Source organism: Rhinoderma darwinii, chromosome 6, assembly GCF_050947455.1.
Source record: "Rhinoderma darwinii isolate aRhiDar2 chromosome 6, aRhiDar2.hap1, whole genome shotgun sequence".
Taxonomy (NCBI): domain Eukaryota; kingdom Metazoa; phylum Chordata; class Amphibia; order Anura; family Rhinodermatidae; genus Rhinoderma; species Rhinoderma darwinii.
The window spans coordinates 87,279,953-87,307,615 of record NC_134692.1 but is presented as its reverse complement, the minus strand read 5'-3'; the positions used below and the strand labels follow the sequence as shown (position 1 = coordinate 87,307,615).

Genomic DNA, 27,663 nt, shown 5'->3' with positions numbered 1-27,663 from the left:
GAGTTGCTTAAAGCCCAAGTGGGCGTGTTTTTACTTTAGACCAAGTGGGCATTGTAAGAGGAGTGCATGACGCTGACCAATCAGCGTCATGCACTCCTCTCCATTCATTTAGATAGCGCATAGGGATCCTTTTAGATCAGTATGTGCTGTCTTATACTAACACATTATCGATACTGAAGTGTTTAGACAGTGAATAGACATTCCATGGGATGTCTATTCACAATCTCTGCACTCCGTTACTGTTTCTATGATAGTTACAGCAGAGGAAGCATAATCTCATTGTAACCTGTCATCTACAGTGTAATCTCGAGAGATTACGCTTCCTCTGCTGTAACTACCACAGAAACAGTAACGAAGTGCAGGGATTGTGAATAGACATCCCGTGGAATGTCTATTCACTGTCTAAACACTTCAGTATTGTTAATGTGTTCGTATAAGACAGCACATAAGGATCTAGCAGGATCCCTATGCGCTGAGTAAATGAATGGAGAGAAGTGCATGACGCTGATTGGTCAGCGTCATACACTCCACTGTACAACGCCCACTTGGTCTAAAGTAAAAATACGCCCACTTGGGCATTAAGCAACTCATTAGCATAAATCTAAAATCGCTAATAAAGTGGTGAAAACAGATAGTTTTTTTAAAATAAAAAGCATTACTGTCACCTACATTATAGCGCCCATCTCCTTATGTAGGAGACAGGGCACTTATAATGTGGTGACAGAGCCTCTTTAAAGTCAAATTGTTCCATCGAGTGCAGGTTGTCTTTGTCGCTCAACGGAATCGGCGCTTCCGATATTTTCGTTGTTCGGCTCCACTATCAGAACAAAGGAAAGCCGACCGCGTATGTGAATGAGGCCTAAGAAAAGTTATTTATGCAACGTCATTACATTGAAAGCACACATTTTTACTTTTCATTGAAGTAACCTTTTACATTGTATTGACGTTTAACATTTATATTTTGCAGTATATTCAACAGAATATAAGAACAGATTGTTCCAACACTGATAAAATTCTAGAGCCTCCTGAAGGTCAGGATGAAGGTGTTTGGAAGTATGAACATCTTCGGTAGGTATTTATTATTTTAATGTAAATCTGGTCATCTTTTTTTTAATTTTTTTTATCTGGTGTCAACTAAGTTTATAGTGGGCCTGAAATTACTCCATGAAATGAGACTATAATATAATCTTGTCTTTTTTTATGTGTGGAACTGGACTTTCTTAGTACAGGCTGAACACCACCTTCTCTGTGCAGCATGTTATAAGAACAAACTAGACATTTGCAATGAACTTATACATAATGTTCTCAGATAATGTCATTTACGTTAATGGGTAACTGCTTTAACCCCTTAACGCACGATCACGTAACTGTACGTGATCAGGGTTAAGGAGAAGTATGGACGAGCTCAGGGGCTGAGCTCGCTCCATGTACAACGGGTGACGGCTGTGTTACGCAGCCGACACCTCACTGCAACGGATTCCTCACTTGGATTCCGCCCGTTTAACACCTTAAATGCTGCGGTCAATCCAGACTTCAAGTCTCCTAGGGGAAGAAGTAAAAAAACGTTAAATAAAGTTACTTTATTTTTTTGGAACATAAAAAATATTAAAAGTAAAAAAAAACAACCCTTTTCAAGTTTTTCCCTAAATCAATGTTAAAAAAAATGTAAATAAGTTAACTGGTATCACCGCGTCCATAAAATTACGATCACAATAGCGTTGTTTAACCCACTCGGTGAATGCCGTAAAAAATATATATATAAGACACGCAAATTTCTGTTTTTTTGTCACCTTAGCGCTCCAAATAAATGAACAAAAAGTGATCAAAAAGTCGCATATACCCCAAAATGGTATCGGTGCAAAGCACAGCTCGCCCAGCAAAATTTAAGCCCTCACATCGCTAAATTGATGGAAAAATTAAAACGTTATGGCTCTCAGAACATGGCGAAGCAAAAGATTTTTTTAATTTAACAACTAGTTTTATTTTTATAAAAGTGGTAAAACATGAAACAAAACATAGAAATTTGGTATCGCCGTAATCGTATCAACCTGTAGAATAAAGTGAATATGTCGTTTTTACCACCTGATGGATGCAGTAAAAACATAACCCCCCAAAAAATGGTGTAATCGCTGTTTTTTGCCCATTTCACCCCAAAAATATTTTTTTCCCAGCCTCCCAGTACGTTATGCTGTACAATAAATGGTGCAATGAAAAACGACAACTTGTCCCGCAAAAAACAAGCCATCATATGGCTATATAGACAAAAAATGTTAAAAAATTATAAATTTTGGAAGGTGTGGAGGAAAAAACAAAAGTGAAAATCCGAGAAATGGCTGAGGAGGGAAGGGGTTAAAATAATTAAAATGTTAATGCACAGCAAGTTAAAGTGCAAATTTATGTTTCAATATACTTGTTTAACCACTTCCTGACCAGAAGCTTTAACCCACTTACTGGCCAGGCCCATTTTCAAGTTTTACCATGTGCCAATTTAAAATCAAATTGTTCTGCTATTACCGTACTCTTCCAACCTACATGTATTTGGTCTTGTTTTTCTCAGAACATATTGGGCTTCCATATTGTGTAAAAAAAAGTGATTTATATTTTACTTTCTAAAAATTGTAATTAAAAAATGTGAATATGTAATTTTAGGTGATATTTTTTACATCTGGTGCATGTGACTGGGTAAACACACCTGAATACATATTTGGCATCTTCTGCCAACTTCAGCGGTACCAAATATGTGTGCATTTCTTACACGCTGGGCGCAAAGCGGAGCTTACAATGAATGCAAGTGTGCAAACTGGCTTTTGGAGAGCAATTTTCCACATCTGGTTTGCTGGCACCCTACGACCATTACTGATGTTGTAAAGTGCCAAAACACTGTCAACGCCCCCAAAATGTTGTTTGTTTGTTTGTTTTTTAGACAATTAGACCATATTCTCAGGCCAGAATGAATTCTTGCCTTACTTTGTTTCACTTGCAATGAAAGGGCTTTCTCATATCGTTTTGCAGCTACAAGGCCATTACACATTTCTTGTAGCAGACTCATAAGAAACAGGGAGGCGCATAGCTGAGAAATAGACGGTCAGCATAAATATACGGTCTTAAAGCAACTGATGACTTCTTCCGTACACAAAATGGAATCACCTAAACACATTTTAATCACTTTCACAGCGTGCGACGAGTGTTGCAGCCAAAGTCGCCATTTAGCCCAGCTTAAAACTGAACAATACATCAATATATATGATATGAAAGTAGGGCTGGGTGATTAATCAAATTAATTTGATTAATTTGCCCTCAAGTCCTCTGACGATACTGTTTTTTAACAGAATCGTTAAATCGTTTCTTTAGTGGCAACGTGCGTTAAATTTAATTCTTTAGTGGCGCTGTGCTGCAGGAGGAAACTCCGCCGCCTTGTCACTGCCTGGTCTGCCTTGTATGACAAGCTGCATCCCGTTCTGTCTGTGCTTCCCTACGGAACTGCTGTTCTGTACTGAACAAAATGATACAATACGGAACAGCAGTTCCGTGGGGAAGCAGAGACTCCTAGTATATAGCCACACTGCCCTGTAGCTACTACCCCTCCTTGTAGATGGCACCCCCCCATGCAGATCGCGCCACCATCCCCCCCATGCGGATCGCGCCACCATCCCCCCCATGCGGATCGCGCCGCGGTCCCCCCCATGCGGATCGCGCCGCGGTCCCCCCCATGCGGATCGCGCCGCGGTCCCCCCCATGCGGATCGCGCCGCGGTCCCCCCCATGCGGATCGCGCCGCGGTCCCCCCCATGCGGATCGCGCCGCGGTCCCCCCCATGCGGATCGCGCCGCGGTCCCCCCCATGCGGATCGCGCCGCGGTCCCCCCCATGCGGATCGCGCCGCGGTCCCCCCCATGCGGATCGCGCCGCGGTCCCCCCCCATGCGGATCGCACCGCGGTCCCCCCCCCCATGCGGATCGCGCCGCGGTCCCCCCCCCATGCGGATCGCGCCGCGGTCCCCCCCCCCATGCGGATCGCGCCGCGGTCCCCCCCCCCCATGCGGATCGCGCCGCGGTCCCCCCCCCCCATGCGGATCGCGCCGCGGTCCCCCCCCCCCATGCGGATCGCGCCGCGGTCCCCCCCCCCATGCGGATCGCGCCGCGGTCCCCCCCCCCATGCGGATCGCGCCGCGGTCCCCCCCCCCCATGCGGATCGCGCCGCGGTCCCCCCCCCCCATGCGGATCGCGCCGCGGTCCCCCCCCCCCATGCGGATCGCGCCGCGGTCCCCCCCCCCCATGCGGATCGCGCCGCGGTCCCCCCCCCCATGCGGATCGCGCCGCGGTCCCCCCCCCCCCCCATGCGGATCGCGCCGCGGTCCCCCCCCCCCCCATGCGGATCGCGCCGCGGTCCCCCCCCCCATGCGGATCGCGCCGCGGTCCCCCCCTCCATGCGGATCGCGCCGCGGTCCCCCCCCCCCATGCGGATCGCGCCGCGGTCCCCCCCCCCATGCGGATCGCGCCGCGGTCCCCCCCCCATGCGGATCGCGCCGCGGTCCCCCCCCATGCGGATCGCGCCGCGGTCCCCCCCCCCCCATGCGGATCGCGCCGCGGTCCCCCCCCATGCGGATCGCGCCGCGGTCCCCCCCCCCCCATGCGGATCGCGCCGCGGTCCCCCCCCCCATGCGGATCGCGCCGCGGTCCCCCCCCCATGCGGATCGCGCCGCGGTCCCCCCCCCCATGCGGATCGCGCCGCGGTCTCCCCCCCCCCCCATGCGGATCGCGCCGCGGTCTCCCCCCCCCCCCCCATGCGGATCGCGCCGCGGTCTCCCCCCCCCCCCCCATGCGGATCGCGCCGCGGTCTCCCCCCCCCCCCCCCATGCGGATCGCGCCGCGGTCTCCCCCCCCCCCCCCATGCGGATCGCGCCGCGGTCTCCCCCCCCCCCCATGCGGATCGCGCCGCGGTCTCCCCCCCCCCCCATGCGGATCGCGCCGCGGTCTCCCCCCCCCCCCCCCATGCGGATCGCGCCGCGGTCCCCCCCCCCATGCGGATCGCGCCGCGGTCCCCCCCCCCCATGCGGATCGCGCCACCGTCCCCCCCCCCCCATGCGGATCGCGCCATCGTCCCCCCCCAACCCCCTAACTCTAGAACGGGACCCCCTAAATCTCGTTATACCTCCTTTCTTCTCTCGCTGCCTCCCGGCCACTTTATGACTTCAGTTATGTAAACAGCGTAGCTCGATGGGCTACACGAAATTTGTAAGTCCCATAGAACTGAATGGCAGTTATGGAAACAGCGTAGCTCACATGCTATGCTGCTTCCGTAACTGCCATTCACTAATATGAGAGTTTCAGAAACCGTGTAGCTAAACGAGGCCCTAGACAAATTTTCCAATGTGGCCCAGAGATGCCAAAAGGTTGGACACCCCTGATGTATATGGCGCCGCAACGTCCCTGTAGATGGTGCCGCAATGTGAGAATGCCTTATACGACCCGCAAAATTATTTGGTCCGGACCGGCCCCACTTGGACTGTGCTGGTGCCGCGTCATTCGCTGCTTGGTAATAAGTATGGTGGTGGCGGTCTGAGTGAGGTCGGTGCGTGGCGGCCCAGTAGCGGACCAGTCCGGTCACCTGACCTCAGTCTCCTTGGCTCAGTCTTCTCGCCCTACTCACTCGAAGTCAGGTCAGGTGACTGAAAGGGTTTTTTTTTTCATCAAGAACATTTATATTTCTATCCACAGGATTTGTCAAAAAAAATTTAAATTGATGCGGGTCCTACCTCTGGGACCCGCACCTATCTCTAGAACGCGGCACCCTAAACCCCGTTCTACCTCTTTGTGTTGTGGCTGAAGCTTGTGATTTCCGACCATGAAGAAGAAAACAGCTTAGCTTGCTGAGGGATGAGTTAATTAAATGTTTGACCAAATATAGCAGGCTAATTTTTACGTTGATATTTTTGTATGGCCCGCGAATGATGTTAGAAATATCAAAATGGGGGGGCGTGGCTAGCGCTGAGGCAAAGAGGACGCGCTTTGACGGGGCTCCAGGGATTCGGGAGCAAATAGCCCACGTCCCCTGATTAAACAGTCGCCGCCACACCGTATAAAGCACTTGCCGGGGCCGCCGACCCGTGGGACCCAGAGCCCGGGAGATTAGATCCGGTGAGCGGACTTTTGCCGTCACGGCCTTGCGCCGCCTCTGAGGCCGCGGCCTAGATTTCCAGCCGGCCCAGTTCTGGAACAGAGGAACAGGAGAGGAAGCGTGCCACCAGCCGCATCTGCTCCACAAGGGAAACTAAACAGCACCGCTGACCCGCAGGACCCAGTGCCGGTGAGTCAGAAGATAGGGCGACGACATTTGCGGTTGCGGCCTAGCGGCGCTGTTGAAGCCGGGGACTAGATTTGCTAAGAAAAAGGAGAGAGGGAGCAAGAGGAGAGAGTATAAAAAAAAAAAAAAAAAAGCACTCAGGCAGTTGGACAGGAAGTGCCTACCCTCCTGAAATAAAGGACTCAGCTCAATATAAGAGCAAAGTGAATGCCATTCAACAGGAACAAAATACCCCTTGCATAAACATAAAGGCCTAACGGTATCTGAATGCGCCTGAATATGAGCATTCATACATAGATCTATAACCTTAAATAGCAAGGCTCCTCCCCTGCTCGACCACATACCTTCTGACTATCTACATAAACCGAACATCTGGATGCCAGAGTAATACCGCACTCAGGATTTGAATTAAAATACAATCTAATTGCACAAAACAATTAACATTTAGAACCTAATAACCAACAGCTCCGAAGGACTTTACCTAAAAGAATCCCAGGTCATGTGTTGCTATATGACTCCTGGAATGCCCTAATCTCACAATACCTTCTTCCAGCAAGTTGAATAAGGGGAATACAGATCGCAATGGGGAAACCCATGAAAGGTCCAAATGAAGAACAAGCCAGGACTGGTAAAACACCAAAAAAAGACAAGAGGTGGAAATCACCAGTAAAAAGCTGACCTTTGAGGAAAATCACAGCACTAGATCGGAAAAGAAAGATAAAACTAAAGATAATTTCACAATTTCAAGCTGGTCAGACAGTGATGAAGAACAACCAACGACACATGATGCAGCTGACCTCAAAGAATATATAAAAGCACTACCTACAACAGACTGCATAACGGGACTATTCAAAGAATTCACCCAGACAGTAAAAGAGGAAATATCGGAAATGAGGAACGACGTCAAACAAGCCTTTACCAGGATACAATCACTGGAGGACACTTGTACCCAAGTCATCTCACATGCCGAAAGAATGTCTGAGATACTCATTGATAAACAAAAAGAATCATACCTACAAAGGTTACAAATAGACGACCTTGAAAATAGGTCCAGAAGAAATAACCTAAGAATAAGAGGTGTCCCCGAAACAGTCGCAGACAAAGAAATCACCAATGTACTCACACATATATTCAACAAACTTCTGGGGAAAGAAGGAAATACCGAAGTAGGTCTTGAAAGAGCTCACAGGGTTTTTAGACCCAGATCGGTTGGACCGGACAAACCAAGAGACATTCTTTGTTGCTTACAAAGCTTCAGATTGAAAGAGGAAATATTGCACAAAGCAAGATATGCGAGGAAAATAGAATACGAGGAATGCGAAATTGTCATATTTCAAGACCTCTCCAAACTAACTTTGGACCTAAGACGGCAATTACAACCTCTAACCAAAACACTAAGAGAGAGAAACATTCTATACAGATGGATGTTCCCCTTTGGCCTTGCTATATCTCTACACAATAAAACATTGACCATCAAATCACCAGAAGACTTGGAATTTGTTCTCAATAAATTAGACCTCTCTCATCTACAAATACCAGACTGGACTCGCCCAGAAGACGAATTCAACTTCCCACAACTTCCAAAACAGGATAACTGGGAAACAGCTACCCCAAAGAAAACAAAGAAGATGAAAAAGACCGATCCGGAAGCTGGGAAAACTCCGAAAAGATGAGGAAGATAGAAAATTACTTCAAATATCCTTTTGCGAAATTTAATTGATATTGTTATATCTGTATGTTTATTATAATTCTTCAGACTTGCTGGAAGAATTTGGTTCTAAAATGTAAATGGTCTTTCTGGCTACGCAAACTTTTTCAGGTTCAGATAGCACCCCCCCCCCCGGGAAATTTGATTTATGCTCTAAGCCCCGGTTGAGATTGGAATGGTTTCCAATAGATCTCCACCGGCAGCATATTTGTGTTTGGATATATACAAATATACCAACAATCATACGTTCACCCTATCTAATACACACCCAATTGTTTAAGATGTGTTTAATTCTTGTTATTGTTAGTAAAATTCAGCAGAGACAGAACAGTAATATCATAACAAATTATATGTACGATTTAAATAATGGCTGACCTTAAAATAGCTACGTACAATGTTAAAGGCATCAATGTCCCTAGTAAAAGACTGAAAATACTCCAATTTTTAGAAAAGGAGAAAATAGACATAGCATTTCTACAAGAAACCCACTTAAAAAAAAAATATACCCATTAACAAAAAATAAAATCTTCACGTAATGGTACAATTCTTCAACACCCCTTAAAAGATCGAAGGGTGTCGCCATCATCATTAATAAAAAAGTTCCCTTCACCTGTAAAGATGTGTTACTGGATACTGAAGGTAGATTTGTTCTTTTGAAGGGGTATATACTTGGTAAAATATTCACATTCGCAAATCTATACGTGTCTAATAATAACCAAGAGAAGTTCATCAAACAATTGATGCAAAAATTGGAACAATTCAAGGAAGGTGAATTGATTCTAGGAGGCGACTTTAATATTCCACTCCAACCCTCAATAGACACTTCTAACAACAGCTCATCAATTTCATATAAAAAACTTAAATATATAAAAAAACTACTTGCAGAAGCTCACTTGGTAGACGCATGGAGAATTAAAAATCCTTCTAGCCGAGATTATTCATTTTACTCGGCGGTCCACAAAAAATATTCTAGAATAGATTACCTATTTGTACCCCACTCTCTTATCAGCACGATAACACAAGTAAAATATGGTTCTATCACACAGTCGGACCATGCGCCACTCTTGTTACTCCTTTCTTTCACCCAAAAACAAAATGGCAACTATTTTAATTGGAAATTAAACGACAGTTTGCTCACCAACAAAGAAGATAAAACCTACATACTCTCACGTATGTAGACTATTTCCTAGACAACTGTCCAGACAATATATGTAACTCGAATATCTGGGAAGCTCATAAAGCCGTAATCAGAGGCTTTCTGATTGAACTAGGCGCTAGAAAAAAAAAAGAAACAAACAAATTACAAACATTTTAGAAAAAATAAAAGTATTGGAATTGAAACATAAAAAATCATTATGTATAAAATCAGAAAAGGATCTATTCAAACTGCGTGCAGAACTGAAGGAGCTACTGAACTATAATACCGAAAAAAACCTTCTACTTCGCGAAGTTCAAAAGGTACATGGCAGCAGATAAATGTGGAAAGAGACTAGCGAATGTAATCAGAAAAGAACATTCAAATACATTTATACCTAAAATAAAATAAACAAACTACTGCACACAACGGAAGATATATCCAGGGAATTCTGTGGCTTCTACTCAGAATTATACCACCTAAAAAACCAAGACCTAATAATAAATAAACTACTCGACAATATAAACCTCCCTCACATTTCAGAGACACAAAGTCAAATACTAACCTCTCCTTTCACAAAACAAGAAATAGAGAACGCCATAAATAATAGCCCTAACGGTAAAAGCCCAGGTCCGGACGGGTACTCTATGGCATACTATAAAATATTTAGAGACACTCTATCCCCCTTTCTGACACAGTATTTTAACACCATAGATCTTAATAACCCATTCTGTAAAGAGTCACTGACCGCTCATATTACCCTAATTCCCAAAGAAGGGAAAGATCCCACCCTCTGCGGTAGTTACAGGCCCATCTCTCTGATAAATAATGATATCAAACTTTTTGCAAAAATAATCGCAAATAGAATGAAACAATTTCTACCAAACATAATTAACCTAGAACAAATGGGCTTCACACCAGGCAGGGAAGCTAAAGATAACACGGTTAGGATTCTGAACGTGATTCAAATAGCCAAGAGTAAAAACGTTCCTATCGCTCTGCTGACTACTGATGCCGAAAAGGCATTTGACAGAGTAGACTGGTTGTTTCTAAAATTGACACTACAAAAATTTGGCCTTCCATCTACATTTATAGACAAAATTATGGCTTTGTACAAAAATCCATCCGCGAAACTCAAAATAAACGGAGAATTCTCACCCCAAATAGAAATAAAGAACGGCACAAGACAAGGATGTCCATTGTCTCCATTGTTATTTATAATGACCATGGAAGTCTTAGCCCAAAAGATTAGGGAAAACAAGGAGATTACTGGACTTATGTGTAATAAGGTAGAACGCAAGACCGCCGCATTTGCAGACGATATGTTAATCATCTTATCCAATCCAAGAAAATCTATTACAGCCCTATTACAAGAGTTCAAAATATTTGGAGAGGCTTCTAACTTCAAAGTTAATACAACAAAATCAGAATTATTAAATATGAACATAGATTACAAAAAGTGGAAGGAAATGACTAAGAACTTCCCCTTTAAAAACGACTGTTCTCACATTACATACCTGGGTACGAAGATAAATAATTCCTATAAAGATCTCTTCGACTTAAATTACAAGCCACTGCTGGCTAAAATAGAAGCGGATTTGGAGAAATGGAATACATTACCAATCTCGTGGTTCGGAAGAAATAACATTATAAAAATGGTAATATTGCCAAAAATACTTTATCTACTACAAGTGCTACCAATTGACATCCCCGTGACATTTTTCAATAAACTGAAAAAGATAATAACAAAATTTATATGGCAAGCTAAAGGATGTAGAATTAAATATTCAACACTCATAAAACACAAAAATGCAGGTGGAATTGGCCTACCAGACATAGAAAACTACAAAAACGCTGTTCACCTATGCAGATTTATGGAGTGGCAAAGCCCTACGAAACGCAAGCTCTGGGTCGATCTCGAGCTGAGTTTACTAAAAAATAGAGTCGAAGATATCATATGGCCAACACCTTGTAATAGATTCAAATATTCTGATATACTCAATCCTTTAACGAACCAAACTATCAGAACATGGCACAAACTGAACAAAAACACCATTTTATACGTAATATAAGTAGTCACACACCAATCTATTATCTGATACCGAATAAACTCAAAAAAATTAAGAAGAAATTATCCACGAACGCGAAAGAAGCTTTACTCTCAGCAAGTAAATTTATTTTAAACAAGAAACTGATTACAATGGGTGAAATGGATATTGCATTTCCTAACATTAAGTTGGATGAGCAGACATTCAATATAATCGCCGACTCAATTAAGGCCTATCTGCCGGATATTCTACATACAAGTTCAGTTAATGTGTTCACTAACTTTTACTCCTCTAAGATTGTTCCCCAAAAGGCAGTCTCAAAAATTTATCAACTTCTCATTGCTAAATCGGAGATACCCTCATTCATGACAAAATGGGAAAGAGAATTGGGTAAAAAGTTCACTAAGGAACAGACAGACCGAATATTAAAAAACTCGCAGTCCACTTCCAGTTCTACAAAAATACAAGAGCTAAATTATAAAGTAATAGCACGTTGGTACAAAACGCCAGAGCTTCTGAATAGAATAGATCCCAACCAAAGCCCAACATGCTGGCGCTGCAAAAAAGAAACAGGGAATCTGTCACACATCTGGTTTAACTGTGATCTAATCAAGCCATTCTGGGAGAAAATTGAAACAATCATAAATACTGTTGAAGATATCAATATCACTTTGACATTAGAATTAGTAATCCTGAATCTGGACATGTCATACCGGATCATAAACCACAATTCCTTAATTCCCCATCTTCTAAATGCAGCGAAACTTATAATTGCTAGACACTGGAAGGAGATAGACACGCCATCCACCTCGGAATGGATTGCCGAGGTCTGTTCGGTACAGTCATTCGAAAAGACTAAATGGTCAATTGAACAAAATTTAGAGAAATATTACAGGACTTGGAATAGATGGATAGATATTCAGAACACAGATGTTTTGGATAACATAATGGGTTAGATCACGTTACAAACTTCCAAACTAAAACTAAATTGGTAACATTAACCAAATTTGCATAACCTGAAGTACATGTAAACTTATGTGGAGAGTATATATGTAGCTTTCTGATTTCGAAAATAATACAGCAGAGACAACCGTTAATTGTTATGTTTTCTTTTTCTTGGTATTGGCTTATTATGTTACCCCTGTTCCCCATCCATTCCTTTCTGTACCCCTATCCCTCTCCCCTCCTTAATATGTCTCAAAAAATTTAAGTAAATAAAAAATTTACAAAAAGAAATATCAAAATGGCCCTTGGCATAAAAAAGGTTCCCCACCACTATTGTAGATGGTGCCGCAGTGCTCACATATAGTGACATAGTTTCCACACCCCCATGTAGATCGCAGCAGGAACCCCTTGTAAATCATACCCCCAGGCCCCCTTGTAGATTGCAGCGCCACCCCCTCACTTGTAGATCACACCCCCACCCCCCATGTAGATCGCAGCCCCCCCACCATCCTTTTTGTTGATAGTGTCAAAGCAGCTGCCACTAGAAGCTGAATCCCCAGGCAGAGGTTGCTCTGCCTGTAGACTCAGCTCCTAGTGGGAGCTACAGTGGCGCTATCTACAAGAAGGATGGGGGGGGGGGAGCTGCGATCTACAAGGGCGTGCGGTTGTGCGATCTGCAGGGGGGTTGCTATCTACAGCGGGGTGGTCGCGCTATCTACAAGGGGGGGTAGTATCTTCAGTGCAGCGTGGCTATATTCTAGGTGTCCCTGCTTCCCCCACGGAACTGCTGTTCTGTACTGTCTCATTTTGTTCAGTATAGAACAGCAGTTCCGTGGGACAGCAGGGACAGAACGGGGCGTAGCTTGTCAGACAGGGCAGACTAGGCAGTGACGAGGCAGCGGGCGGAGCTGCCTCCTGCAGCACCAAGCGATGGCACCACTTAAGAATTGATTCAATGATTCTGTTAAAAAACAGTCTTCGGAGGTCTTGAAGGCGAATTAATTTGATTAATCGCCCAGCCCTACCTGTGGATATGCCATAAATGGCCCTGATGGGCAAACCCCTTTAACCAATTTTTTGCCCACGTGCAATCAAGGTCCCCCAGTACCTGCCTCTGTAGCTTCAGAACAAGACTTTTTTGTGTGGTACAGTATCAAATTCTTTTGCAAAATCCAAAAATATCCCATCAGTCGCATGACCAACATTCAGATTTCCACTTACCTCCTCATAGAAACCAAGCATGTTGGTTAGGCATGGCTTGTTTTTCATGAATCCATGCTGGTTATCAGTAAGTAGCTTATTTATCGCTATTTACTTTTGCAGTCCATTTTTTAAGGGCCTTTTACACCGGCTGACACTTAGGCGGTGCAGCGAGCGCCGATCAACGAGACCTCTATTCTCTTATCAAGACCTTTTATTATTAGAAAAAAAATTAGAAATCTAACTATACATAATTAATATCGCAGCGTCCATGACGGCCTGATTTATAAAAATAATAAAAACAAAACCAGAATCGCAGTTTTTCTTGTTTTTTGTCCCCTCACCTCACGAAAAATTGAATAAAAATGTATCAAAAAGTCGATTGTACCCAAAAATGGTATAGCTCATTCCGCTAAAAAAAGCCCAAGCTATGGCACTCCGAATATGGCTGCACAAATGACAACATTTTATTGTGCAAAAGCCGTAAAACACAAAAAAAGATATACATTTGGCTTCGCCGTAATCCTATCGAATGGCAGAATAAAGTAAATATGTAATTTCGAGCGCACGGTGAATGCCATAAAAAACAATAGCAGAATTGCTGTTTTTTCGTCATCACGCCTTTCAAAAAATATAATAAAAACTGATCAAAAAGTTGCATGTACCCCAAAATGGTACAAATGAAAACTACAGATTTCCCTGCAGTTATAAGCCCTCAGTCGAAAAAAAAAACAAAAAACATTTTTGATGGCTCTCCGAATACAGCGACACAAAAGGTGCAGAGTATGTTCCAAAAAGGGGATAAGAGTGGGCACCATGTGGAAGTGTGACACTGGCCACATATCTTTTTTTTAAATCAGACCACTTTTATTCTGTTGCAACAATAAACAGTACAGCTGTTACATTTATATTCTGCAATTCTATCATTACAGGTAAACAATGTGCCATACAAGCATGAATTGGTACAAAAACAGTACAATGCATATCACAACCCCCCCAACATTATTTAATTTTTTTGTCAAATCGGACAAATATTAGTCAAGTATATCCAAAAGTAGTAATGCCCATTGCATTCATACAGGTAACAAAACCATATTTTCCAACTATCCACCCAGATCAATCCCCCTCCCCGACCGCATTTCCTATTGCCCTTGTATCTTATCTTGTCCGACTACCCCACCCCCCTTTATTCCAGTGTTCATGTAGACACTGTAAGCCGATTACACATACCATTTCTGGCTTTGCCAGCCCTGGACTAGTCAGCCATTTCCCCCATTGCTTTTCATATTTCTGTAGTACCCCACGTTTAAGTTATATCCTTTTCTCTAGGGAGATCGTGTCATTTACATAATTTATTAGTTCACTTAGACCAGGAGGATCCCTCTGTTAACCAATATTTTGCAATCCGCTTTTGTGCATGATATAGAACCTTTCCAATAGATGGCCTTTCAGCCGGATCTCCCACTTCCCCTACTACACATCCCAAAATACAAACTTTAGGGATTAGCGTTACATTCCTCCCAAACACCCTAGTAAGTAAATCTCTCACCGCCAAACAATATCCATCCAGAACTAAGCAGTCCCAAATCATGTGCTTTAACCCCTTAAGGACGCAGCCTAGTTTTGGCCTTAAGGCTCAGAGCCCATTTTTCAAATCTGACATATTTCACTTTATGTGGTAGTAACGTCGGAATGCTTAAACCTACCCAAGCGATTCTGAGATTGTTTTCTCGTGACACATTGGGCTTCATGTTCGTGGTAAAATTTGGTCGATATATTCAGTGTTTATTGGTGAAAAATTGCAAAATGTAGAGAACATTTTGAAAAAATTGCATTTTTCAGAATTTAAATGCATCTGCTTGTAAAACAGACGGTTATACCACCCAAAATAGTTACTAGTTCACATTTCCCATATGTCTACTTTAGATTGGCATCGTTTTTTGAACATTCTTTTATTTTTCTTGGACGTTACAAGGCTTAGAACATAAACAGCAATTTCTCATATTTTTAAGAAAATTTCAAAAGCCTTTTTTTTAAGGTACCTCTTGAGTTCTGAAGTGGCTTTGTGGGGCCTATGTATTAGAAACCCTGATAAAACACCCCATTTTAAAAACTAGACCCCTCAAAGTATTCAAAACAGCATTTAGAAAGTTTTTTAACCCTTCAGGCATTTCACAGGAATTAAAGCAAAGTGGAGGTGAAATTTGCAAATTTCATTTTTCTTGCTGAATTTCAATTTTATTCATTTTTTTTTCTGTAACACAGAAGGTTTTACCAGAGAAACACTACTAAATATGTATTGTCCAGATTCTGCAGTTTTTAGAAATGTCCCACATGTGGCCCTACTGCGCTCGTGGACTAAAACACAAGCCCTAGAAGCAAAGAAGCACCTAGTGCATTTTGAGTCCTCTTTTTTATTAGAATATATTTTAGGCAGCATGCCAGGTTTGAAGAGGTGTTGAGGTGTCAAAACAGTAGGAATCCCCCAATAGTGACCCCATTTTGGAAACTACACCCCTCAAGGAATTCATTTAGGGTTGTTGTTACCATTTTTACCGCACAGTTTTTTCACAGCACGTATTTGAATTGGGCTCTGAAATGAAAAAAATTTCATTTTTTCCAATAAAATGTCATTTGTGATCAAAATTTCTTATTTTCACAGGGAACAAAATACCCCATTTTGTTGCCCAATTTGTCCTTAGTGTGGCAATACCCCATTTGTGGTGATAAACTGCCGTTTGGGCCCATGGGAGGGCTCAGAAGGAAAGGAGCGCTATATGTTTGTTGGAGTCCAGATTTTGTTGGATTGGTTTTCGGGTGCCATGTCGCATTTGCAGAGCCTCAGAGGTATCAAAGCAATGGAAACCCACCAAAAGTGACCCCATTTTGGAAACTACACCCCTCAAGGAATTCAGTTATGGTTGTTGTTAGCATTTTGACCACACAGTTTTTTCACAGCACCTATTTCAATTGGGCTGTGACATTAAAAAAATGACATTTTTTCCAATAAGATGTAATTTTTTATCAAAATTTCTTATTTTCACAGGGAACAAAATACTCAATTTTGTTGCCCAATTTCTCCTGAGTGCATCAATACCCCATTTGTGGCAATAAACTGCCGTTTGGGCCCATGGGAGGCCTCAGAAGGGAAGGAGCGCTGTGTGTTCTTTGGAGTACAGATTTTGCTGGATTGGTTTTCGGGTGCCATGTCGCATTTGCAGAGCCACAGAGGTATCAAAGCAATAGAAACCCACCACAAATGACCCCATTTTGGAAACTACACCCCTCAAGGAATTCATTTATGGGTGTTGTGACCATTTTGACCCCATAGTTTTTTCACAGAACTTATTTGAATTGGGCTGGGAATGAAAACAAAATTATTTTTTTCAAATAATATGTAGTTTTGGCTGAAAATTTCTTATTTTCACAAGAAACAAAATACCCCATTCTGTTGCGCAATTTGTTCTGAGTGCCGCAATACCCCATTTGTTGTGATAAACTGCCGTTTGGGCCCATGGGAGGGCTCAGAAGGAAAGGACCACCATTTGGCCTACTGGGGATTTTCTAGTGCGAAGTCATGTATGCAGAAGCCTCTGAGGTACCAGTACAGTTGAAACCCGCAAGAAGTGACCCCGTTTTAAAAACTACACCCTTAAGGCATTCATCTAGTGGTGTAGTGAGCATTTTGACCGGAGACCTACACCCCATAAACTGTAATGTGGGTTCTCCCGGGTATGGCAATACCCTACATGTGGCTGTTATCAGCTGCCTGGACACACAGCAGGGCCCAGAGGGGAAAGACGAGGGGGTATAAGCTGTGTGGAGTGCATCAGGGTAAGTAAAATTGGGGTAAATTATAAACCAGGGGATGTATGATAAATTTTAAAACACTTTCATACAGAGCTCTGGTTATTCGGGACACGTGTCACATTGATATATTGTGTCATCCATTATCGCCCTCTTATAGCAGACTTTGCACCTCTTTTGACTTTTTCCCTTCTTGCCAGTTTGGGGAACTTCTCCTGGAAAGTGTTGCCCTGGTACGATGCGTGTGGGCTCGCTTCCAGAAGTACTGGGTGCCCCCCCCCTTCTTGGTCCCTAAAGATTAGGTTCTTGATAATCACCTCTTGAAATTCCAGGAAAGTTCCCGTCTGGCCTGCACATCGACGTGGCATGTACGCATTGTACAATGCCATCTGTATGATGTGCCCGGCCAGCTTCTTATACCACACCGCATGGCGCTGTAGGGCTTCAGGGCTTGATCTTACAAGTCCATCCCTACCATGTACCTATTGTAGTCCAGGATGCAGTCTGGTTTGGGGGTGGCCTTTCCTTCATATATCCTAAACCTGTAGGTATACCCTGATGCACTCTCACAGCTTATACATCTTCACGCCATACCTTGCCCTCTTACCCGGCAGGTACTCGCGGAATTGAACCCTCCCTTTAAAATGTACCAGGGACTCATCAATAGAAATACACTTCTCGGGGGTGTATGCTTGGGAAAACCGGGCACTGGAACGGTCTAATAGGTGTCTCCGTTTATACAAACGGTCAAAACTGGGGTCATCTCGAGGTGGGCACGGCTCATTATCAGTATAATGTAAGAAGCGAAGTATTGCCTCATTTATTTATTTTTTTAGGTTCCAGTTCAGTTCTGAAGTTGCTTTGAGGGGCCCATATATTAGAAACCCCTATCAAATACCCCATTTTAGAAACTAGACCCCTCAAAGTATTCACAACAGCATGTAGAAAGTTTATGAACCCTTTAGGTGTTTCACAAAAATTTAGAGCAAAGTAGAGGTGAAATTTACATTTTTTTTTGTCAGAAAATCCTCTTTATACCATTTTTTTTATAACACAAAAGGATTTATCAGAGAAACGCAACTTAATACGTATTGCCCAGAATCTGCAGTTTTGAGAAATATCCCACATGTGGCCCTAGTGCAGTAATGGACTGAAGCACCGGCCTCCGAAGCAAAGGAGCACCTAGTGGATTTTGAAGCCTCTTTTTTATTAGGCACCATGTCCGGTTTGAAGAGGTCTTGTGGTGCCAAAACATTGGGAACCCCCAAAAAGTGACCCCAATTTGGAAACTAGACCCCTTGAGGAATCCATTGCAGTTTTCTTGGGGTGCATGCGGCTTTTTGATCAGTTTTTATTCTATTTTTAGGTGGCGTGGTGACTAAAAAACAGCAATTGTACGATTGTTTTTTTCTTCGTTTTTTTTTACAGCGTTCACCGTGCGCTATAAATGACATATTCACTTTATTCTGCGTGGCGATACGATTACGGCGATACCAGATGTTTATAGTTTTTTTTATGTCTTATGGCGTTTGCACAATAAAATACGTTTTGTAAACAATCATTCACTTTTTGTGTTACCTTATTCTAAGAGCCATAACGTTTTTATATTTCAATCAATAAAGCCGTGCGAGGACTTATTTTTGGCGTAACGAACTGTAGTTTCGATCAGGACCATTTTTAGGTACATGCGACTTTTTGATCTCTTTTTATTCCATTTTTTGGGAGGTGAAGTGACCAAAGAATTGTGATTGTGGTTCGGTTTATTTTTATTTTATTTTCCGGCGTTCACCATGCGGGATAAATAATGAAATAATTTTGTAGTTCAGGCCGTTACGGACGCGGCGATACCAATTATGTATAGTTTATTTGTTTGTTTATATATTTTTATTAATAATAAAAGACTGATAAGGGAAAAAGGGGGATTTTTACTTTTAATACTTTTTAAATCTTTTATTTTCTTATTTTTACACATCTTTTTTTTTACTTTTTTTTTTACTTTATTACTTTGTCCCACTAGGGGACATGAAGGCAGGAGGCCCTGATCGCTATTCTAATACACTGCACTACATGCGTAGTGCAGTGTATTAGAACTGTCAGCTACTCACTGACAGCAAGCATAGTGGGTCCTGACGTTGTCAGGACCCACTAGGCTTCCGTCTATGGCATAGCCGGACGCCATTGTTTGGTGTCCGGTTGCCATAGTCACCATCGCCGGCCGCTATCGCGTAGCAGGCCGGCGATGGCAGCTTAACCCCTAAAAAGCCGCGATCTCTATAGAACGCGGCTTTTAAGGGGTTAATCAGCGGGGACACAGCGATCGGTCCCCGCTGTAGGAGCTGTGACAGCTGCTGAACAAGACAGCAGCGTCACAGCTCCTGTATGTGTCGGGAGGACGGCCGAAACGGCCGTTACTCCCGAGACGTACTATTACGGCATGGAGCGCGAACGATACAGCTGCCATGACGTAATAGTACGTCAAGGAGCGGGAAGGGGTTAAAGAGGCTCTGTCACAAGATTTTGCAACCCCTATCTGCTATTGCAGCAGATAGGCGCTGCAATGTAGATTACAGTAACGTTTTTATTTTTTAAAAAACGAGCATTTTTGGCCAAGTTATGGCCATTTTTGTATTTATGCAAATGAGGCTTGCAAAAGTACAACTGGGCGTGTTGAAAAGTAAAAGTGCAACTGGGCGTGTATTATGTGCGTACATCGGGGCGTGTTTACTACTTTTACTAGCTGGGCGTTCTGATGAGAAGTATCATCCAGTTCTCTTCAGAACGCCCAGCTTCTGGCAGTGCAGATCTGTGACGTCACTCACAGGTCCTGCATCGTGTCGGCCACATCGGCACCAGAGGCTAGAGTTGATTCTGCAGCAGCATCAGCGTTTGCAGGTAAGTAGCTACATCGATTTACCTGCAAACGCCGAAGCTGCTGCAGAATCATCTGTAGCCTCTGGTGCCGGCTCGTCTGACACGATGCAGGACCTGGGGAAGTGACGTCACAGCGTGATCTCTCGAGAACACGCTGTGTCTGCACTGCCAGAAGCTGGGCGTTCTGAAGAGAAGTGGATGATACTTCTCGTCAGAAAGCCCAGCTAGTAAAAGTAGTAAACACGCCCCGATGTACGCACATAATACACGCCCACTTGGACTTTTACTTTTCAACGCGCCCAGTTGTACTTTTGCAAGCCTCATTTGCATAAATACAAAAATGGCCATAACTTGGCCAAAAATGCTCGTTTTTTTAAAATAAAAACGTTACTGTAATCTACATTGCAGCGCCTATCTGCTGCAATAGCAGATAGGGGTTGCAAAATCTGGTGACAGAGCCTCTTTAAGGCCAAAACAAGCCTGCGTCCTTAAGGGTTTAAGGACTCCACTCAGCTCATCAATGACCTCTATACCCTTAAATATAAAGGGAGTCTACACCTAATCACCCTAGATGTGAGCGTGCTATATAGTAACATCGAGCACTCCCTAGGTCTACGAAGTTTTAAACAGCCGGCTTGATCTGCAACAGTATGGAATTCATCCTCGGAAACAATATTTTTTAATTCTACCACAATATATACCATCAAATGAAAGGGATTGCCATGGGCACCAGAGTAGCACCCAGTTATTCCAATATTTTAATGGGTGCTTTTGTAGATCTCCACATCTGGAAACACACATGGGCCACGAAACACATATCTGTCTCTTGGAGATATATTGGTGATCACTTACTGATATGGGACGGGGACATACAAAATGCCACTAACTTTTGTCAATCTCTCAACAACAATGACTGGCATCCAGTTCACTCACACTATCAAGGAAGAAGAGATTGATTTCCTCGATATAACAATTACACTGACCACGCAGGAATTAGTAACACACACACATTTCAAAAAGGTGGATACTAATAGTTATTTAGGACTCCACAGTGATCACTACTAAACAAAGTCGCATCTTGTACAAAAGATTTAAAGAAAAAGGATACCCACAACAACGCTTATCAGAAGCATATAAGAAGACTGCCAAGCTCACACAATGAGCTGCCTATCATCCACAGACACACAAATTCCAGCTAAACAAACACCCCAATACTAATGGCTGTTCTAAACTCCGCTTCAATTTAATCACCACCTGTAATTGTTCCCATAAAAAATATCGCAACTGCTCATTGGCACATTTTAGAAGAAGATCCCTTTCTTCTAATATTATCCCCCCAAACCATTAATTACATACAAAAAAGCACTGACTATCAAAAATATTCTAGCCCCCAGTCGGACATTCATCCCACAGCCACATTAACCAACTTTAAAGAGGCTCTGTCACCACATTATAAATGCCCTATCTTGTACATGATGTGATCGGCGCTGTAATGTAGATTACAGCAGTGTTTTTTTATTTAGAAAAACGATCATTTATGACGGAGTATTGACCTATTTTAGCTTTATGCTAATGAATTTCTTAATGCCCAACTGGGCATGTTTTACTTTCTGACCAAGTGGGCTATATGGAGAGAAGTGTATGACGCTAACCAATTAGCGTCATACACTTCTCCCCATTCATTTATTCTGCACATAGTAAACCTGCGTTGTTCACTATGTGCAGTTACACAAGTGTCCTGACAATGAATAGACATTACCTCCAGCCAGGACGGGAGGTGTATTCAGAATCCTGACACTTCTCTGACGTCTGTGGTTGATTTACAGCACAGCAGGCGTAGTCTCGCGAGATTACGCTGTAAACTGTCATTTACATCGAAACTACGCCTGTGTGCTGTAAATCAACCACAGATGTCAGAGAAGTGTCAGGATTCTGAATACACATCCCGTCCTGGCTGGAGGTAACTCAAGAAACAAACTCAAGAATTTAGAGCAAGTGAATACTTACCTATTCCTTGTAGCATCCCACCCCTAGTGAGCGATGTAATCCACTGTAAACTTTGCACGATCCGATAATTCCTAAGAATTAGGTTCGCAGTCTAATCAAATGTATTACATAATCCTACAATAGACAATCCTCCAGTCACCGACACTCTGACCCTACCAGGCTTCTGTAGAATGCTTAAAGGTTTCGCTTAGTAGTGAATTGGCTTCCATACAATAGTAATTCTCTTGTCGTCCAGTAACCATAGCAACAGCCAAAATCCAATTATTTCTTTGCCACTCTATTTTCCAGGATATTGATCCCACTCTGTTGTTTTTATAAGGATGTGAATGCACCTCTATACATCAATTAAAATAAACTGTACAGGCTCACTTACCTCTGAGAGTTTGTTCTAACCCTTTGCTCAATTGTATTTCCCTAATACCGCCACAAGCGGAGGCAAAAATGGTCTGAATGTCCAAATAATATATGCAATTATTTTTTATTTTGTACCTTGCTTTCATTTCTTCTAGCTATGCAAGAAACAGTGCCACATTTCAAAGTATTTGATTTTTTTATTTTTTACCATTTTGTTTTACTGTAGCCGATCCGGCTCTCCACGATCATACGTAAATATCTGTGACCTGTGAACCACCCCAGTACAGTCACCATAACAACAGCCGAAATCCAATCCGTTCTCTGCCCCTCTACTTTCCAGGATACTGATCCCATTTTGTTTATTTTTTATATTTTTTTTATTTTATATGGAGGTGAATGCACCACTCTACATTAAATTAAAATAGAAAAACATAACCCCTCTATGTACAGGCTTACTTAAAGGGGTTGTCCGAGATACCAAAATTTTTTCGAAAACTGTGTCATACATTACCCCTTATACAGACAACCGCATTATTTAAAAAAAAAATTCTACTTACCACATCTCTGCTTTGAATTTAGCACAGTTTGTTTACATGCAGTTCAGCTCTGGTTTGTTGATCTTTCCTTGTGATGAAACTTGTTTCCCGTGCGCGCTCATTGCAGGCTGCAATGAGCGTGCACGTACCTTCCAAGAGTTCATGTGAGCTGTCCTTGCTCCTCCCCGCTGACATCCTTCACTGGACTTGTCTCCTTGCTGACATTCTTGAAGGATGGTGAGCAAATGTTATCCCCCCCCCATTATGTTTTTCACATTTATGTTTTCTTTCTCTTTTCAGGTCTATAAACCTCTTCGTGTCTACCCTAACCCTCGTCCACCCTCCTCTATCTCATGTCTCTCTCCACTAAGGCCATGTTCACACAGAGTTTTTTTGCAGGAGGAATATCTGCCTCAAAATTGCGTCTAGAAGTTTGCGGCAGATTTACCTCTCCCTGCACGTTGAATTTTGCGTCGTTTTTCCCTGAGTTTTTTGTGCGCTGTTTGCGGCTTTGTTTGCGTTTTTGTTTGCCGCTTTGTTGGGGGCGTTTTTAACTTAGTTTCTCTTGGCGTTTTTTGCTTGTTTGTTTGTGTCTTTTTTTGCGATGTTTTCCGTTGCGTTTATCGTAGCCTTTTTCGCGCCGTTTATCGTTTCTTTTTTTGCGTCGTTGTTTGCGGCTATTTTTGCTGCGTTTTTCGTTGCTTCTTTCGTGGCGTTTTCCCTGTTTTTCGCGGCGTTCTTTGCCTCTTTGTTTGCGGCTTTTTTCGCGTCTTTTTCCGCAATGTTTTTCGCAGCGTTTATCGTAACCTTTTTTTCGTCGTTTTTCGTGTCTTTTTTTTTTGCATTGTTGTTTGCGTTTTTTTTTGCTGCGTTTTTCGTTGCGTCTTTCGTGGCATTTTTCCTGTCGTTTTTCGTGCCGTTCTTTGCCTTTTTGTTTACGGCTTTTTTCGCGCCTTTTTTTGCGACGTTTATCGTAGCCTTTTTGGCGTTGTTTTTTGCATATGTTTTGCACAACGGCTGTCAAAAAGATGAATGTAAACAGAAAAGCACCACATGCTTTTCTGTTTACAAATATCCAAATGGCATCTGCGCAAAAACCAGGCAGCCGCCCATCATATGATGCTGCCTCACGGAGCAGGTAAGTGGCTTTTGCGCAGGCAAAACGCCGCGTGTTTTGCCTGCGCAAAAACGCCACGTTTGTCTGAATCAGGCCTTCTACACATTTTTAGGTAAGTTAGTTCAGACATTGATGAAAACTCCGCTGCGGACGATAGGCAGTGTTGCAGAAATTTCTAGCCGCAGCATGCACTGTCTGTTGCGGAGAAGTGGAATGGCACAAAGTATTTCAGCCTTTGCAATGCATAAACTGAAATATGTGGCAATTCAGCTGTGTTTTCTGCAACGTCTGATTTACCTGTCAAAACTGCAAATATTGGTGCAGATTCTTTGCGTACTTTCCCCTAAATCTGCAACAACATTTGAAGCATAAAAACTCTGCCACGTCTGAACGTGCCCTAATAATAACAGCCAGCGCTGTAGCCACCACAGTATTAGTGATGGTCAGCTACTGGATGTATGTTACCCAGGTATGCTATTCCCAGTGCCCATGGTGGCGGAGGGTACCAGGGTCATAGTGATGGTTAGTGTTCGTCCAGCCCCGTCTTATGCCTCATGCACACTTGCGTGTAATATTGACGCCCGTGAGAAACGCGTATGAATCGGGTCAGTTTGTGTGCGTTATGCATCAGTGTGCTTAGCAAGTGGCATGCGTTATTCACGCACTCAGAAAGGCCATTTTTTTGTTACAACAAATTGCAGCATAAATCACGCACCAAACACGTGTGCGGTGCGTGGTTTTCACGCACGCATTGACTTTAATGTGAGTGTAGGTGCATGATAACTCACCAATAGAGGACATGCAGTATGTTTCACGCAGCGGACTCTCGCTGCGTGAAAACGGCCCCATTGAAATAAATGGGTCGCGTGTGCTGTGCGTGGTTTCGACGATCAGCACACGGACGAGATTCACCCTGGGTGTGAATGGGGCCTTACGCGCGATTTACACTAGCGTGAATCAAGTCTGTGTGCTGTGCTTTGAAAAAACGCACAACACACGCGACCCATTTATTTCAATGGGGCCGTTGACACATGCGTGACTTTTCACGCAGCGAGAGTCCGCTTCGTGAAACATACTGCATGTCCTCTATTGGTGCGTTATCATGCACCTACACTCACATTGAAGTCAATGCATGCGTGAAAACCACGCACCGCACACGTGTTTGGTGCGTGATTTACACAGCAATTTGTTGGAAAAAAAAAGAAAAAAATGGGCTGGCTTTGTGAGTGCGTGAATAACACATGACAATCGAAAAGCACACTGATGCATAAGGGCGGATTTACACGAGTGTGTGCGTTTTGCGCACACAAATACGGTGGCGTTTTGCATGCGCAAAATGCACTTGACCGCTCCGTGTGTCATGTTCATACGGATGCGCGGCTGCGGTTTTCGCTCAGCCGCCATCATTATGACACTCCGTTTGGATGTTTGTAAACAGAAAAGCACGTGGTGCTTTTCTGTTTACATTCATTCTTTTACTGCTGTTGCGCGAATCACGCGGGTCGCACGGACCTATGCAAGTCTATGGGGCAGTGCAGACAGTCTGTGAACTTTACGCAGCGTGAGTCCGCTGCGTAAAACTCGCGACATGTTCTATATTTCTGCGTTTTTCGAGCATCACGCACCCATTGAAGTCAATAGGTGCGTGAAAATCACCTACAGGCTGGGCGGGCACCCGCAGAAACGACACGTCTCCAGTGACGTGTCGTATCCCATCCGAGGTCTCGCTGGGGCGAGACCATGTGATCGGGATACGACACGACAGTGGAGGAGGAAGAAAACATGACGTCAGAAGACATGTGATCGGAAGAAAAGAGCTGCCAGAACGGAGAACAGAAGCAAGATTGCACAGGTAAGTATATTATTCAATAGTTAATGTGTGCATTGTGTGTTTAAATGTAAAATAAAAATATATCTCGGACAACCCCTTTAGCTCTGAGAGTTTGCTCTAAACCTTTGCTCAATTGTATTTCCCCAAACCCGCTACAAACAGAAGCATAAAGGTTCCTAATATCCAAATAATTTAATGTAATTTTTTTTTTATTTCATACCTTGCTTCCAATTCTTTTATCTATTCGAGATAAACCGCTAAATTTTTAAGTATTTTACCAATTTTTACCATTTGTTTCACTGTAGCCGATCTGGCTCTCCACGAAAATACCCAAATGTCTATGACCTGTGAGCCACACACCAACGATTGACTGATTTGTTTTCACCATTATAGTCTTCTAGTTAAACTGCTTATATTTCTAGTTGCTCCATCCTTTGTACTTTACCTGAGGAAGAGGCCAGTTCGGCCTCGAAACGCATACTTTTTATGTACAATACAAATAAATTATCTTAACTATTACAAAGTATTTTTATCTGTTTCTATGGATATCAAAATTTACCAAAGTTGGTTGCGCCAGGGCGATAATCCGGATTTTCTCCCCCTCTCTTCTCCATGTTGATTCTGGACAAGTTCCAGACCGGAGCCTCGGCTGCAATTCTCCAAGACCGACAACTCCTCAAGTTAATATACTCTCCATCTCTTTGGATGTTGCAGATTTGACCACCCTTGAACACTTTAACCTTTGTATCGTTTCATGTGCACTTTGGGTTTCTTTTACGTTTATATATAGCTTTTATTTTTCTAGGAAGTTACAAGGCTTAGAACTTTAGCAGCAATTTCTCACCTTTTCAAGAAAATTTCCAAAACCTATTTTTTTTTTTTAAGTTCTAAAGTGACTTTGAGGCGCCTATATATTAGAAACCCCCCCCCCCCCCATAAATCCTCATTTGAAAAACTTCACCCCTCAAAGTATTCAAAACAGCATTTAGAAAGTTTCTTAACCCTTTAGACGTGTCACAGGAATTAAAGCAAAGTGGAGGTGAAATTGACAAAAAAAATTTTGCCAAAATTTATTTTTAATCCATTTTTTTCTGTAACACAGAAGGTTTTACCAGAGAAACACAACTCCATATCCGTTTTGAAGAAGTCTTGTAGTTCCAAAACAGTATAAACACCCACAAAAAGACACCATTTAGGTAACTACACCCGCAAGGAATTTATCGAGGGGGTCTAAGGAGCATTTTGACCCCACAGTTTTCTTGCTGAATTTAGCGGAATTATGCAGTGAAAATGAAAATCTTCATTTTTTTTCCAATAAAACGTGGAGATTCTCAAATTTTACAAGGCATAAAGCAGAAAAGCATACCAATATTTGAAAAGCAATTTCTCCCGATTATGGCAACACCCCATATGTGGTAATAAACGTCTGTTTGGACACATGGCAGGGCTCCGAAGGAATGGAGCGCTACTTGGCATGCAGATTTAGCTTGATTGGTTTTTAGGCGTCATGTCGCATTTGCAGAGCCCCTGAGGTACCAGTACATTAGAAACCCCTGAGATGTGACTCCATTTTGTAAACTGCACCTCTCAGGGCATGCATCTTGGGGTGTAAGTGAGCATTTTGACCCCACAGGTTTTTTTTATAGATTTTATTAGAATTAGGCAGTGAAAAGGAAAAACCCCTAAGTTTTTTCCAAAAATATGTAGTTTTAGCTCCCAACTTTTAATTTTCATGTTTGGTAATCGGAGAAAAAAAAAATTCACAATTTGTTACTCTATTTCTCCCGAGTATGGCAATACCCC

General features: G+C 43.0%; 1 protein-coding gene across 1 annotated transcript in view; it reads left to right on the top strand.

The window, feature by feature from the left end:
- Positions 1-27,663, top strand: part of MOB4 (MOB family member 4, phocein) — a 244,890-nt gene that overhangs the window by 81,194 nt on the left and 136,033 nt on the right. The window contains exon 3 of the mRNA XM_075831284.1: positions 968-1,068. Coding sequence (XP_075687399.1) covers positions 968-1,068 — 101 coding nt within the window. The remainder of the gene's footprint in view (positions 1-967; positions 1,069-27,663) is intronic.